Source organism: Ranitomeya variabilis, chromosome 1 (assembly GCF_051348905.1).
Source record: "Ranitomeya variabilis isolate aRanVar5 chromosome 1, aRanVar5.hap1, whole genome shotgun sequence".
Classification (NCBI taxonomy): Eukaryota; Metazoa; Chordata; class Amphibia; order Anura; family Dendrobatidae; genus Ranitomeya; species Ranitomeya variabilis.
In genome coordinates, this window is record NC_135232.1 from 721,516,909 (window position 1) to 721,533,779 (window position 16,871).

Sequence of the window (16,871 nt, forward strand, 5' to 3'; positions counted from 1 at the left end):
AAGGTCACTACACCTCCATCATTCATTGTACCAAGACTCCCATTATTGTACCGCAGACCTGAATGATGCGCTTCACAGGGCTGTGAGTAACAAGGTGTCATAAATCTGTCACTGCTGTACCACAACTCTCAGCAGGACACATACAGTGCATGACGTAACTAAGGATCTGTATTATCCTCCAGAGCAAAACACTCACTATTCTGGTGGTGCAGTCACTGTGTACATACATTACATTACTGATCCTGAGTTACATCCTGTATTATACTCCAGAGCAGCACTCACTGTTCTGCTGATGCAGTCTCTGTGTACATACATTACATTATTGATCCTGAGTTACCTCCTGTATTATACTCCAGAGCTGCAGTCACTATTCTGCTGGTGCAGTCACTGTGTACATACATTACATTACTGATCCTGAGTTACATCCTTTATTATACTCCAGAGCTGCACTCACTATTCTGCTGGTGCTGTCACTGTGTACATACATTACATTACTGATCCTGAGTTATATCCTGTGTTATACTCCAGACCTGCACTCACTATTCTGCTGGTGCAGTCACTGTGTACATACATTACATTACTGATCCTGAGTTACATCCTGTATTATACTCCAGAGCTGCACTCACTATTCTGCTGGTGCAGTCACTGTGTACATACATTACATTACTGATCTTTAGTTACATCCTGTATTATACCCCAGAGCTGCACTCACTGTTCTGCTGGTGCAGTCACTGTGTACATACATTACATTATTGATCCTGAGTTACCTCCTGTATTATACCCCAGAGCTGCACTCACTGTTCTGCTGGTGCAGTCACTGTGTACATACATTACATTATTGATCCTGAGTTACATCCTTTATTATACTCCAGACCTGCACTCACTATTCTGCTGGTGCTGTCACTGTGTACATACTGTACATTACATTACTGATCCTGAGTTACATCATGTATTATACTCCAGAGCTGCACTCACTATTCTGCTGGTGCAGTCACTGTGTACATTACTCCCCCTGTATGGTGACGTACCCTATATTACACCGCTGCCCGGTGATGACGGTGGATGACGTGTTGTCAGGTCGCCGCCGCCTGGACTGTGAGGTGCGGAGAGAAGACACAGACTCTGCTTAGTTACATTGTACTGTATTGTTTCGGCTTTCACCATCTGATACTTGTTCCCCGCGTACTTTGTGCCCATTTACAAAGCTGCAGACAGAGCAAATTAGTGCAACATGACGCGCCTTCCAGGTAATCGTCTTCACAGTACATTGTGTCCTGTTTTACAGATGAGCTGGGAAAATCTCAACAGACAAGTTATCAAGTCATAGCAGAGAGCGAGGTCCGGCCCAGCAGAGGACCCCACCACCACCACCACCACTGCATGTCTTCTGAATGGGTTAAACCGGACTGGGCAGGACAGAGTCAATTTATTCAAGGTCCTTGGTGAAATGCATAAAAAAATCAGCTGGATTTGGTGTCCTAGAGCAAGAAATGACATTCGCTGCTGATTACGAAAAAGTCTTTAAAAAGTGAGACGCCAACATGAACGGATTGAGAGTCCGGATCATCTGTGGGGCTCCAGAGACAACAGGTGAGGACATGATGGGTGGTCTGCAGGAGACCCATCGCTGCTCGCTGCACATGGACAAGGGACACAAGCACAAGCTTTGCATAGTAAATTTCCATCCTGCAAAATCAATGAGCAGAATTGTCACCTCCACCTAAAAAGTCCCCTTAGGGTTTGGAGTGAGCTCAATCATTCCATCCTTTTCTTTGTTACAAGTCATGTGAACCAAGAAAAGTACATGAATGTATCCCCTGGTATAAACGTGACTGACCCTGGCTGCCGATAGTCTAATGTGTATGGGCTCTTACAGTCCCTAATATCAGTCAAATCCAACATTCTGGTGACAAAGCGACAGTCTAATGTGTATGGGGCCTCACAACTTTCCTCTGATGTCGGGAGATGAGGCTCTCGTGTCTGATATCAGACTGCCGATCTCTTGTTCTCTAGACATAATCCGGCACTAGAGGAGTCGGTCAGTGACTCTCGTAGAGAACACAGGAGCTTGGCAGAGCTGGAGGACAGGGGGAGAGCTGCCGACCAAACCGTTGTCTGTATGAGGCCCTTAATATGATCAGCTGAGATCTGGATATTCTCAAGCATTTCATAAAATGTTCAAAAATAACAGTGGAACCATAGCAGAGACCTCCATGTAAACCATCCTGCCCTTAATGATCCTCTTTCGTGATGGGTGGATAAATGTCTGGGAAGCTCTTAGGTTAGTTGGCAGCATAGACTGGTGGATGTTGGGATATATGGAGGGTAGCTTAGCTTAGTGTATGACTAGATGGAGGACAGATGGTTGCATGGCTGCAGTAGGTAAATGTGGATGGTAGCGTAGCTTGGTGGACTGGAAAGATGACCAGACCGCTGGTTGCATGGCTTGGCAGATGCTTGGATGGTATCATAGATTGGTGGATGGTTTGATGGATACCTGACTAGATGACTGTTTTCAATGGTAGCATGCTTGGATGGTTGTGTTTGCTGGTAGTAATGGTGAATGATGGCTGGATGAATGGACAGATGGCACCAAGGTTTTGTGGATTCTTGTTTGATTACCATCCATAAATGTCTTTGTGGAAGCATGGATGTGTTAAGTGGAAAGTATCATGACTTGGTGAACAGTTGGATCTATGAATGATTTAATGGACAGTTTGGTGGATGCTTGCATAGCTGAATATGTTTTTGGACTATAGGATGGCTTGATGGATTTGTTGTATGGTAGAATGGCTTGGTAGATGGTGGTATAGCCTGGTTGTCATTTAGGTGAATGTCTTCGTTGAGGATTAGTATGGCGTGGCTTCGCTGCTTGATTGGATTGGAGGATGATCTGTTAAATTAATGTGTTGGATGGACAGGAGCTCACACTGGTGAATGCTTGGGTAAATGGATGCATTGGATTGGAGAATGTCGTGATGGACAGGCAGTCTGATGGGTCCTTGGATGGATGGATGGATGTCTGAGTGAATTCCCATTTTTAGGTGGATCTTGATGTGGATTGTTGGGATATTGGAGGCTTGGTTGGGTAAAGCAGTAGATGGATGTTGTGTGGATGGACATTGAGATGTATCTAGATGACTGGACTGATCTATTACATATCAGAACAGAATTGCACATACCCATTGATTCGCTCCTGTAATACATGTAGATTGTAAGCTCTTTAGTCGAGGATCCACCTTCCTCTGTTCTGCTACAATCTGACCCCATACTAATAGGACGTCTCTGTGTTAAGTATGATAGAAGCTAAGCTGTATGGGGGTGACAATCCCCAATACTGCAACTGATGGGCCTCAACCCCTAGGGTATCTGATATCTCACAGCTTTCATGTCTCAGAGTGCAACAGGAAAATGAGTGTATGATAATGGACTTGTGATATCATTAATTTCATAAAGTCAGATGGAAACCTTAATAATGTAGGAGCTGAGGCCCGCGTCTACTGGAAGCATCACTGATGGTGAATAATGGAGCGGCCATCTGCTGACTCATGAGATGAGTCACGCTGAGTCCAGACCAGTAAGGTCTGAGCTCTCTGCCACCCTACCGGAAAGCGTCCATGCTAAGCTCCCCTCTCCCACTGCCACTATACTATTGCTGGACATCACACAATCATATACAAATGTGCAGCTTCTCCAAATTCTTCCCATCAAGGAGCTGAAGAAAGGATAAAACTAAACCTGTAATGGGAGAATGCATCAGTTTCTGTTTTCTTTTTCACAATTTTTGGTTCCATTTAAAAAAATAATAAAGCCTCCATTGTCAGCACGATCTGCCCTCGATATCGCCCTAATATATAAGGATTAGTGATGAGCGAGTGTACTCGTTGCTTGGGTTTTCCTGAGCATGCTCAGGTGTCCTCCGAGTATTTTGGCGTGATCGGAGATTTAGTTTCTGTCGACGCAGCTGCATGATTTACGGTTGCTGGACAGCCTAAATACATGTGGGGATTACCTAACAAACAGGCATTCCTCACATGTATTCAGGCTGTCCAGCAGGCGTAAATCATGCAGCTGCGTCGACAGCAACTAAATCTCCAAGCATGCCGAAATACTCTGAGACAACCCGAGCATGCGCAGGAAAACCCAAGCAACGAGTACACTCGCTCATCACTAATAAGGATGTCTGCCTGATAACGGACCCTTCGCACTGCCTTATAATGTTCTTATTTGCTCGGCAGCCCCTGATCCTGTGCAGCACGTGAGCGTCCAGTCTGCAGATCTGCGGTACAGTGATGAGCACCAGTGCAGAGGGTAAGTCTGATTTATAAAGGTTATCTAAGATTCAGACAGATCCCAAAAACCTACAATAAATTGAATCCTCCAGCCCTCATGAGTTGTGTGTGAACGAGGCCTACAGCAGCGACGCGGCAGCCGCCCCCGTTCATGCACAGCCAATGACGGGACGAAGGATCTGCACCTCTTACATTCTGTTATCGTTGGTTGGGGCTGGGTACATTTATCTTTTGTTCTGCTTTTTTCATGATTTCCTGTTTCGTCACCAACATATATAAGGCTGTGGGGATGATGTGCTGAATGCGGACCCTGTATACACTGAGGACTTAATGCTAATTTGATACATTGTTACCTTTGTGTATCCCTCCCAGGTTTATCTCCAAAGCAGACCTGGTGCAGACGATTATATTGCTATTCTTCAAACTATTTAAGAAATGCATAAGATTTAATGGTAAACCGCGGAGGGAGAGTTTAATACAAAATCCTCCCATGTGTATTTACAGCGCTTTAAATGCGTCCATGTAATGGGGGATGTGCTGGGAAGTCCGAGGCCTTCAGCACACAGTAAGACAGTGGAGATTCCTTATACTTCTAAACCAGTGAAATCGTAAATCGTACGCCCCCGTCCTGATTGCACTTCTAATCTCGGGACAGTGGTGGCGCTATAGGGGTAGCGGAGGTGAAATTGCAGCTGGACCTTTCTAGAAAGCACCACTTTTAGTCTGCGACTGATGAGCACCACTGCCATATAGTGCCACAATACCAGCGCTCTATGGTGCTGACATAGACACTATGTGGCCTCAATTCTCATCATGAACTATGATACAAGATCGGGGCGCAGCGATGGTTCGACCCATAGGGCAATTGCAGATTTTGCTAATTTCGTCTTTCAGTCCTTGTATATTGAGGCATTATGACATAAGTTACTGATGAGCAATGATGTACAGGGTGACAGATGATGGGCCGAAGTATCATTACTACTAGGGTCCACTGGAAGCAGAAGAGGGCGAGGCGGACGGGGCGACTATCCTGACTGCACTTTATTGGCAGAGGAGCAAGTATAGAGTCTGCACAAGGGCCCAGAATCTGCACCTCTGCCTTCGCATGGCGCCACGTGGCACCGTGTATGAGCCGCTTTATCCTCCATCTCCTACTGATTTATTGTTCTGGGTATAAAACCCTCTAATCCCATTAAAGTTGCAGGATGAGCAATAGAAGAACACTGACAGCAGAACCGAGCAATGCAAAAAACAACTAATTATTGAAAATACTCTTAAAAAGTTACAAAATAAGATGGCACAAAGCGGTGAGCACTTCTCATCCCTCGCCAGCCGGACTACACGGAGGGACACTCATGTTATGGTGTGTGTTTTTGTTTGTTTTTTTCTTTTGGGTGCCCATGAAATCCTTCATTTTTCAAAGAAGGGAACGAGCCCTGAGATTTGCACATTACATCCCCATGGTTGTGTCTGTAGGTCCTGGGGCTGTTGAAGTCTAATAGCGCGGGGCGGCTTTGAACCACATGCAAGACGCTCCGCTGCCTCCTTGTTATACAGCATTGGGACATGACGTTATTTTCAGCAAATATAAAGTGTTTTCAATATAAAAAGATCTCACATGATCCGTTCTTCATTGTTAGAACTGACCTCTTTATGTTCCTCTAGGCGCTGGCTGTGCCCACATCTACAGCTAGGGGCGCTGTCGTCTCTGCTGTTTTCATTGGTAATGGTTGCTGCCACAGTGCTTAAGGGTTAAAAAGCTGACGCAGGGTTTGCTGTAGGGTTTGCTGATGTCATCACTGGCCAGGAAAGGATCCCGCTCATTTAAGAGGTTAAAAACATTAGAGTCACTTTACTATTCCTTCTCCTAGTTGTGTGCCACACAATGCATATATTTATTTGCAAGCTTAAGAATGCTTACTACCACGTTTGAAGTTAGACAGTGAAACGCGTTGCTGTCACCACATTTCCTTGTATTCTGGACCTGCAGGCTTTGCAGTTGCTCCTTGTCTTGTGAGTTGGAGAGTGAATGCGATGATATCTTTCTATTGTAAGCCTATGATAAGCTCAGACATTGTATCCAATGCATCCAAACGCATTATCTCCATCTAGTATGAAGCATTCTGTTACAATGTAGGCTCAGATGCTGTACCCAACTAGATATGAATCGGCGAGAGACTCATTGCTTTCCTTGTTTACCCCTCTGTAGACTCAGACGTTGTATGGGATCACATCTGAATCGGCCTGAAACGCGTTGCCACCTCCATATTTCCTTACATAACTGACTTGCAGGATTTACAGCTTTTTGAGTGAAACACGTCGCTGTCTCCATCTTTCCTTGTACACCCTATTGTAAGCTCAGACGTTGTATGGAACCATGGAGTGAAACGCGTTGCAGTCGTAATATATTTTGTTTGCTCTTTCGCCAGTATGGGAAACTCTTCCGTTCCATCTCAGTATCGCCTGTAAAGATTGATTCCTGCTCGGGTAACACAGTGCAGTTTTCCACATTCTGTCTGCTATTTCATGGTATCGTTGTTTGTACTCACGAGGGGGTGGGGAGCTTTTTTTGGCAGTCAGTTATGGCACAGTAAACGTTACCACCAATGCAGATTACGGAGCTTGGGTTAATCGGAAAGTCTACATAAGGCACATGTCTCGAACTCCTTCGAAGTCAACGAGTTCTGGTTTACACTCCAGGGCGATTTGGTTTTAACCCCTTCTGTGTTGGAGGGGGCAGTCCACACACCGGGTCGCTGCCTCCTCCAACACAGAAGGGGTCAAAGGTTACTGCTGAGTCAAAGTACAAAGTAACTCTGGGCTCCAGTATGGCAGTGAAAAGTCACCAGTCCGTCCCACATTGCAGCCCACAGCTTGGTTGTGCCATGACCGAGCAATGATCCACCGCTTTGCCCCGTTAGTTTCGTTCTTCAAGTAATGCTTTGTTCTCGTGCTCCTCATCTTTGGTTTCGCAGGGGACTGAGCCGTTCTCTATGATGGAGTGCTGGATGAAGTCTGAGAGGGTCGCCGTGTCGGAGGTGGACATCCTATCGCCCTCACTCCCATCCTTCTTCTCTTCGTCTGCTGAATACTTTCGAAAGTTCTCGTAAATCTTCCGTACGTCCTCCGGAAGGTTCTTCTTCAGATCTTTGTTTTTCCTTTTGGTCAACTTGGCTGAGCTGGAGCCGAACTTATTGATGATATTGTCTTCCGAGAGGCCCTGACCATGCAGACTGTTGAACTGCTCGGTCCCCTTAAGTCTTAGATTGTTGGGTCTGTTGTTAATACTTTCTTGGGACGAGGCCTTGAATCGCCCATTCTCCAGCTCTGCAAACACTGAGCGCTTTTCAGGGGAGAGCATGTCGAGGGAGTGAGCTCTCTGGTCGAGGCCGAGCCGCCTGCGCTCCATGCTCCTGATGGTGGCCGCCCTCTGGAGCTTGTCATGGATCTCCACGCTCAGGCGCCTTCTCGTCTCTCTGAATTCGGCGGTCACGTTGGCTTTCCACTCTGCTGCGTGGGCCTTGATTTCTCCAACCTAGAGCAAAAAAAAAACAGGTCACACAGGTTCTCTCACACTCACCATTGGGCATTGCCCAGAGAATTCCCTCAACCTCAGCATCAGTAGACTGCCTGATAAGCCTCCACCTCTCCTCCCTCCATGTTCCTTCATGGACTGTATGTACAGGGTGTTTCTCACTCCTACGCTCAGGGTCTTTTGGCCCCTGGTGATTAGATTTGTGGGGTTCACTTCAGTCAGCACTTAATGTTTCTGGAGCATTAATATCTGATTATCCTGAGGCCGCAGACACAGTGTGCACGGGTTATTGCATCCGCTGTCCAAGGTGCTGACGCTTCAGGCTATACAGATAGCTGGTCATGATCTGTAAGCCACCACAGAGGGGGTCACAAGTGTAGTGTGTTGTGGGGTCACCTCTGCGGCTCTACTACATCTGTGTAGTGTTACAGAACAATCAGCCAATTTAGTCAGCGACTACTTTACCTCCTCTTTCGTTTTCTTTGATATGACTCGGAGCCAGTCACCGATCATGCTCAGGACTGCGGCAAAATATGCGAGACCCACCAGGATCCAGAACCAAACGAGCGGCTTGTACCACTCCCGGTACTTTATACCTGTATTCCCACCTGTAAGAGCAAAGCCTCCATGTTATGTGGGTAGAACGGACAAGGAATATATCAATATATACAATACATACACAGGTGTATGCAATGTAATCTGAGACCCGCATGATGTAGGGGAAGAGACCCTGATTCCAGTGATGTCACTTAATTTACTGGGTGCAGCAGTTATAATAAAAATTAGCTGTTTCCAGCCAGCTAACGCTCGGCACGCTCATTGCTATCTAATTACGCTGCTAGTGATTAAACTAAAGTAAATAATGACAACATTCAATAGCGCTAACGCAGGTGGTAAATTAACTTAAAATGAAGTTAATAACAATAATAATCATTAAAAAATTTCCTGCGGCCTGTGAGATGGACCTGGCGACTCTTCTTGGCTCATTTTGTTTGGGAGAATGCGGATGCAATTAAATGTACGTTTACCTTGGCTGAAGTGGTTGAATTACATAGAAAGGAAGTGCTGCGTGTGGTAATGTGGGGGGGCGGAGCCTCGTGTGGTAATGTGTGGGGATGGAGCCTCGTGTGGTAATGTGTGGGGACGGAGCCTCGTGTGGTAATGTGTGGTGATGGAGCCTCGTGTGGTAATGTGGGGGGACGGAGCCTCGTGTGGTAATTTGGGGGAACAGAGCCTCGTGTGGTAATGTGTGGGGACGCAGCCTCATGTGGTAATGTGTGAGGACGGAGCCTCGTGTTGGTAATGTGTGGGGACAAAACCTCGTGTGGTAATGTGGAGAGACGGAGCCTCGTGTGTTAATGTGTGAGGCAGGAGCCTCGTATGGTAATGTGTGGGGACAGAGCCTCGTGTGGTAATGTGTGGGAACGGAGCCTCGTGTGGTCAGGGGCGGATTATAAGAGGGTCAATCTGGGCGGTAGCCCAGGGCCCAGTGGTGTGGGGGGGCCCTGGGCTACCGCACAGATTGCCCGCCGGCCACCGCCATCAGGGCATATACTGCACGTGCCCCCCTGATTGACTGGCGTATGTGTCATTTATGGGCCCGGACCCGGTGGGCAGAGAGAGGGGGCCCGCATCGGGCCCCGTCTCATCTGCTCACCGGGCCCCTACCGGCGCTGCGGCGGTTTCCTATTGACGTGCGGGCGCACGCCCGCACGTCAATAGTTAACAACAGCCGCCAGCCAATTGGAGGCTGGCAGCTGAAGTCGGCCGCAGGCGCAGCGCACACGTCGCCGGCGTCTGACGTCATTGTCAGTCGCCGGCGAGTCCATGCTGCTGGAGGGAGCTCGCCGCTGGAGCATGGACAGGTGAGGAGAACTCGTTTTTTTTTTGCGAACGGCAATCCGGGGGGCCCGGGGAAATATGCTGGAGACACTGGGGGCAATGCTGGAGACACTGGGGCAGATTGCTGGACACACTAGGGCAGATGATTGCTGGACACACTGGGGAAATGCTGGAGACACTGGGGGCAATGCTGGAGACACTGGGGGCAATGCTGGAGACAGTGGGGGCAATGCTGGAGGACACACTGGGGCAGATGATTGCTGGAGACACTGGGGGCAATGCTGGAGACACTGGGGCAATGCTGGAGACACTGGGGCAGATTGCTGGACACACTGGGGCAATGCTGGAGGACACACTGGGGCAGATGATTGCTGGACATACTGGGGGCAATGCTGGAGGACACACTGGGGCAGATGATTGCTGGAGACACTGGGGGCAATGCTGGAGACACTGGGGGCAATGCTGGAGACACTGGGGCAATGCTGGAGACACTGGGGCAGATTGCTGGACACACTGGGGCAATGCTAGAGACACTGGGGCAATGCTGGAGACACTGGGGCAGATTGCTGGACACACTGGGGGCAATGCTGGAGGACACACTGGGGCAGATGATTGCTGGACATACTGGCGGCAATGCTGGAGACACTGGGGGCAATGCTGGAGACACTGGGGCAGATTGCTGGACACACTGGGGGCAAAGCTGGAGGACACACTGGGGCAGATGATTGCTGGACATCCCAACAACAAAGAAAAATTGTTCCAGCTTCTTCATAAAATTTGATACTTTAATCCAACATATTAAAATAGAAAAGGACACACTCCTGGGACAATGCCATAGCACATGTGAAGAGAGCTACGCGTTTCGACCTTGCGGTCTTTGTCACAGCTGATCTATTAGGTAGCCCATCCGGTATAAGAAGGACTACTACACCAATGGAAAGGTGAGAAAAAGTCACCTGACCCAAAGGTTCTATGCAATACAAAATATAAAATATTATTAAATTGCTATGTGCATACAATCGAAAAAATTCAATAAAATCCAAAGAATTCATAAACAGACAGAAATAAACGAAAAATAAACAAACAAAAAAAACCCATAAAAATATATATAAATATATACATCAAAATACTGCTGTTATCCATGTCAATAGTTATTATATACACCAAAATCCTGCTATTATCTATGTTAATAGTGAAACATGAGTTCACTTTTTTTATTAAGACCCAACGGAAATCTTGTGCCTAAATTGAAAATCCAAAAGGCTTCCCGTGTGAGCAAAGCCCTATGCATATCACATCCTCGTGGAGATTTTTTTTATTTTTTCAATACCTGTTAGGGTATGTTTCCACGTTCAGGAAACGCTGCGTTTTTGACGCTGCGTTTTTCCGCTGCGTCAAAAACACAGCGTCCAGATGTTACAGCATAGTGGAGGGGATTTCATGAAATCCTGACTCCACTATGCGTTAAAAAACGCATGCGTTTTTGCCGCGAAAACGCATGCGCGGTGCGTTTTTTCAAAACGCAGCATGTTGCTACAATGAGCAAAACACGCAGGTACACCGCAGGTGACCTGCCAGTGACCTCAGGTGCAGTTTTGGTCAGGATTTTACCTGCATAAAATCCTGACCAAAGCCTGAAGCAAGCCTGAACGTGGACACATACCCTAAGGGTATGTTTCCACGGTCAGGAAACGCTGCTTGTTTGACGCTGCGCAGAGCTGCAGCGTCAAACAAGCAGCATCCAGATGTTCCAGCATAGTGGAGGGGATTTTATGAAATCCCGTCTCCACTATGCGTGGAAACCCGCACGCGGCGGCCCTGCGACTCCGGACATGCTGCGCGTCTTTTCAGATCGCAGCATTTCCGTACACCTTGCGGGGACGCAGCGTCCCCGCAAGGCATATCACAGGGCCCTATTTTAATATGTTGGATTAAAGTATCAAATTTTATGAAGCAGCTGGAACAATTTTTCTTTGTTGTTGGGATTCCACTACGTCGTGTCAGGACGAAGTTCCGTGCCTCTTGCATCTATCGGTGAGCTGGCTTTTTTTCTCTTTTTTGTTTGATTGCTGGACATACTGGGGGCAATGCTGGAGGACACACTGGGGCAGATGATTGCTGGAGACACTGGGGGCAATGCTGGAGACACTGGGGGCAATGCTGGAGACACTGGGGCAATGCTGGAGACACTGGGGCAGATTGCTGGACACACTGGGGGCAATGCTGGAGGACACACTGGGGCAGATGATTGCTGGACATACTGGGGGCAATGCTGGAGACACTGGGGGCAATGCTGGAGACACTGGGCAGATTGCTGGACACACTGGGGGCAATGCTGGAGGACACACTGGGGCAGATGATTGCTGGAGACACTGGGGGCAATGCTGGAGACACTGGGGGCAATGCTGGAGGACACACTGGGGGCAATGCTGGAGGACACACTGGGGCAGATGACTGCTGGAGACACTGGGGGCAATGCTGGAGGACACACTGTGGCAGATGATTGCTGGAGACACTGGGGCAATGCTGGAGACACTAGGGCAGATTGCTGGACACTGGGGGCAATGCTGGAGACACTGGGGCAGATTGTTGGACATACTGGGGCAATGCTAGAGACACCTCTTGCATCTATCGGTGAGCTGGCTTTTTTTCTCTTTTTTTGTTTGATTGCTGGACATACTGGGGGCAATGCTGGAGGACACACTGGGGCAGATGATTGCTGGAGACACTGGGGGCAATGCTGGAGACACTGGGGGCAATGCTGGAGACACTGGGGCAATGCTGGAGACACTGGGGCAGATTGCTGGACACACTGGGGGCAATGCTGGAGGACACACTGGGGCAGATGATTGCTGGACATACTGGGGGCAATGCTGGAGACACTGGGGCAATGCTGGAGACACTGGGGCAGATTGCTGGACACACTGGGGGCAATGCTGGAGGACACACTGGGGCAGATGATTGCTGGACACACTGGGGCAATGCTGGAGACACTGGGAAAGATTGTTGGACACACTGGGGGTAATATGCTGGACACACTGGGGGCAATATGCTGGACATACTGGGGCAGATTGTTGAACACATTGTCTGGGGGCAATGCTGGACATAGGGGCTAATTAAGGGATATTATTACTGCAGTGATGTATTTATTTTATTTTTTGAGTATACTGTTTTAAATGGGGGGGCGGTCCTGTTACTGTGCAGAGTGACACTTTTTTTCTTCATGTGGTGTAATGTAGAAGTTGGGAAAAATTAAGTAATTGGTTCTACAAGCGGAGCTCGAGATAACTGTGTTATTTCCTGCAGAAACGAGTCCTGGCTAGAAGAAATGATGGCGGTCTGTGCTGGATGAAAGGACTTCACCTAGAGACGTCACTGGTGAGTCAGTGTTACCTATACACTGACACTATACACTGTACATTATATACAGAGGTCCTGTGTACAATGTCACCAGTGATCACTGTATTACCTATACATTATATACAGAGCTCCTGTGTATAATACCACCAGTGATCTCTGTATTACCTCTACACAGACACTGCATACTAAGTACAGACCTCCTGTGAATACTGGCACTTATGGTGATAGTATTGTGTTGTTTTTTTTATTACTGATCAGTATTGTAGTATTCAGTCACTATGTGGTGGTAATATGTGGTCTGGAAATGGTGTTGCGGTATTTGTCCTTTGTATGTGCTATTTGGTCACCAAGTGGTGGTAATATGTGGTCTTGACATGGTGCGGTGGTATTTGTTCCTTGTATGTGATATTATTCGATCACTGTGGTTGTAATTTGTGGTCTGGTCATGGTGCGGTGGTATTTGTTCCTTGTATGTGATATTGGTCATTTTAAAAATTTAAAAATAAATCCAAATATACCTAAATTGTATTGGATATTTTAACAAATACTTAATAGGTTACAGTAGAGTAGGGCCCGGCCATTTTTCTGGAATAATCTGGTTCTGGTATCACATGACCCCCGTCACATGACCCCCGTCACATGACCGGGGGGGCCCACAGTGTCTGAACAGCCCGGGGCCCTGGCTACCCTTAATCCACCCCTGCGTGTGGTAATGTGTGAGGATGGAGCCTCATATAGTAATGTGTGGGGACAGAGCCTCGTGTGGTAATGTGTGGGGACGCAGCCTCGTGTGGTAATGTGTGAGGACGGAGCCTCGTGTGGTAATGTGTGGGGACGCAGCCTCGTGTGGTAATGTGTGAGGACGGAGCCTCGTGTGGTAATGTGTGGGGACGGAGCCTCATGTGGTAATGTGGGGAGACGGAGCCTCGTGTGGTAATGTGTGGGGACGGAGCCTCGTGTGGTAATGTGTGGGGACGGAGCCTCATATGGTAATGTGTGGGGACAGAGCCTCGTATGGTAATGTGTGAGAACGGAGCCTCGTATGGTAATGTGTGGGGACAGAGCATCGTATGGTAATGTGTGGGCACAGCCTCGTGTGGTAATGTGTGGGGGATGCAGCCTCATGTGGTAATGTGTGAGGACGGAGCCTCGTGTGGTAATGTGTGGGGACGGAGCCTCGTGTGGTAATGTGGGGGGATGGAGCCTCGTGTGGCAATCTGTGGGGACGGAGCCTCGTATGGTAATGTGTGGGGACGGAGCCTCATGTGGTAATGTGTAGGGACAGAGCCTCGTGTGGTAATGTGTGGGGGGCGGGATTATGTGTGGCAATGTGGTGGGGGGCGGGATTATGTGTGATAATGTGGTGGGGCGGGATTATCTGTGGTAATGTGGTGGGGGGGTGGGATTATGTTTGGTGATGTGGGGGGGCGGGATTATGTTTGGTAATGTGGTGGGGGGCGGGATTATGTGTGGTATTGTGGTGGGGGGCGGGATTATCTGTGGTAATGTGGTGGGGCGGGATTATGTGTGGTAATGTGGTGGGGGGTGGGATTATCTGTGGTAATGTGGTGGGGGGCAGGATTATGTGTGGTGATGTGGTGGGGTTATCTGTGGTAATGTGGTGGGGGGCGGGATTATGTGTGGTAATGTGGTGGGGGCGGGATTATGTGTGGTAATGTGGTGGGGGGTGGGATTATGTGTGGTGATGTGGTGGGGGCGGGATTATGTGTGGTAATGTGGTGGGGGGGCGGGATTATCTGTGGTAATGTGGTGGGGGGCGGGATTATGTGTGGTGATGTGGTGGGGGGGTGGGATTATGTGTGGTAATGTGGTGGGGGCGGGATTATCTGTGGTAATGTGGTGGGGGTGGGATTATGTGTGGTAATGTGGGGGGCGGGATTATGTGTGGTAATGTGGTGGGGGCGGGATTATCTGTGGTAATGTGGTGGGGGCAGGATTATGTGTAGTAATGAGGTGGGGGGTGGGATTATCTGTGGTAATGTGGTGGGGGAGCGGGATTATCTGTGGTGAAGTGGTGGGGGGCAGGTTATGTGTGGTAATGTGGTGGGGGCGGGATTATGTGTGGTAATGTGGTGGGGGCGGGATTATCTGTGGTAATGTGGTGGGATTATGTGTGGTGATGTGTTGCGGGGGCGGGATTATGTGTGGTGATGTGGGGGGGCGGGATTATGTGTGTTGATGTGGTGGGCGGGCGGGATTATGTGTGGAGATGTGGTGGGGGGGCGGGATTGTGTTTGGTGATGTGGTGGGTGGCGGGATTGTGTGTTGTAATGTGGTGGGAGCGGGATTGTGTGTGGTAATGTGGTGGGGGGCGGGATTATGTGTGGTAATGTGGTGGGGGCGGGATTATCTGTGGTAATGTGGTGGGAGGTGGGATTATGTGTGGTGATGTGTTGCGGGGGCGGGATTATGTGTGGTGATGTGGGGGGGCGGGATTATGTGTGGTGATGTGGTGGGGGGCGGGATTGTGTGTGGTGATGTGGTGGGTGGCGGGATTGTGTGTTGTAATGTGGTGGGGGCGGGATTGTGTGTGGTAATGTGGTGGGGGGCGGGATTGTGTGTGGTGATGTGGTGCGGATTGTGTGTGGTAATGGGGTGGGGGGCGGGACTGTGTGTGGTGATGTGGTGGGGGTGGAGCTACTGTGCAGGGGGCGGGATTAGCGAGTAATCACGATGCCTCTTATATATATAGATAACAACCTCATTTTTCTCTGCTGCAGAATTATCAGTGCTCAGAATGCTGAACGTTGTAGAACTCCGCCCACTACACTAGCAGGGTGCTGACAATGCACACAAGAAGTGACCAGCAATCAGTGATGGAGGCAGGGTTACACAGATTAACTGGACTGCTGTACACTGGAGACCTAGTCTCCTCTAATGATAATATTCTGCTCAAAAAAACACTGATTGTATTGAAACTACAGCACACAGCCTAGTAAGGCTACTTTCACATTTCTGTCGGTACGGGCCCGTCGCAATGCATCGGGCCGATGTACCGACGGACGTTGTGAAATAACTGCACGACGTGGGCAGCGGATGCAGTTTTACAACGCATCCGCTGTCCATTCTGCAGTCCGGGGAGGAGGGGGCGGAGTTTCGGCCGCGCATGCACGGTCGAAAATGGCAGACGCGACGCACAAAAAAACGTTACATGGAACTTTTTTTGTGCCGACGGTCCGCCAAAACACGACGCATCCGTCGCACGATGGATGCGACGTTTGGCAATCCGTCGTGATTGACGCTAATACTAGTGTATGGGGAAAAAAACGCATCCTGCATGCACATTTGCAGGATCCGTTTTTTTTCCAAAACGACAGATTGCGACGGAGCTCTAAAGACGGAAGTGTGAAAGTAGCCTAATACCCCTGGAATTGGGGTATCTGCCATTTAATCTGAGCAGCATGATGTGGGGGCAAACACTTTCTGACAGACTCCCTTTAATGATGTCACCTCCTGCATAATATAACTGATGTCTGGAGAACGATGATGTACCAAGAGAGGCTGATACTCCCCGCCTCACCGGAGATTTACTATGAAGCGTACATATCTCAGGTTTTAATCCATTTATAACAATAAATATAACTGATATCAGTAGAGGGGTGATGTTACCGCATGAATAATATAAGTTGCAGTATATCTGGGAAATAGTGATATGATCGGTGTATAATAAATGGCATCTTGTAGCAGGGGAACTGCTGCAGATTTTGCACATTGCGCTCCAGATGACGGCTGCACCACTTTCCATTGATCAGGGAATACATTAGCTCTCGCTGACTCTCCTCCCGGGTCTGACGGCTGCCTCATTGTCACGCCTTCTCCTG

General features: G+C 48.6%; 1 protein-coding gene across 3 annotated transcripts in view; it reads right to left on the reverse strand.

The window, feature by feature from the left end:
• Nucleotides 1-1,155: 1,155 nt before the first annotated feature.
• KCNK10 (potassium two pore domain channel subfamily K member 10) overlaps nucleotides 1,156-16,871 on the reverse strand; it is a 96,112-nt gene continuing 80,396 nt past the window's right edge. For all 3 annotated transcript variants that reach the window (XM_077267575.1, XM_077267574.1, XM_077267573.1), the window contains exons 6-7: nucleotides 8,293-8,435; nucleotides 1,156-7,827 (exon numbers count right to left, since the gene is read on the reverse strand). In XM_077267575.1, coding sequence (XP_077123690.1) covers nucleotides 7,210-7,827; nucleotides 8,293-8,435 — 761 coding nt within the window. In that variant the 3' untranslated portion in view covers nucleotides 1,156-7,209. The remainder of the gene's footprint in view (nucleotides 7,828-8,292; nucleotides 8,436-16,871) is intronic.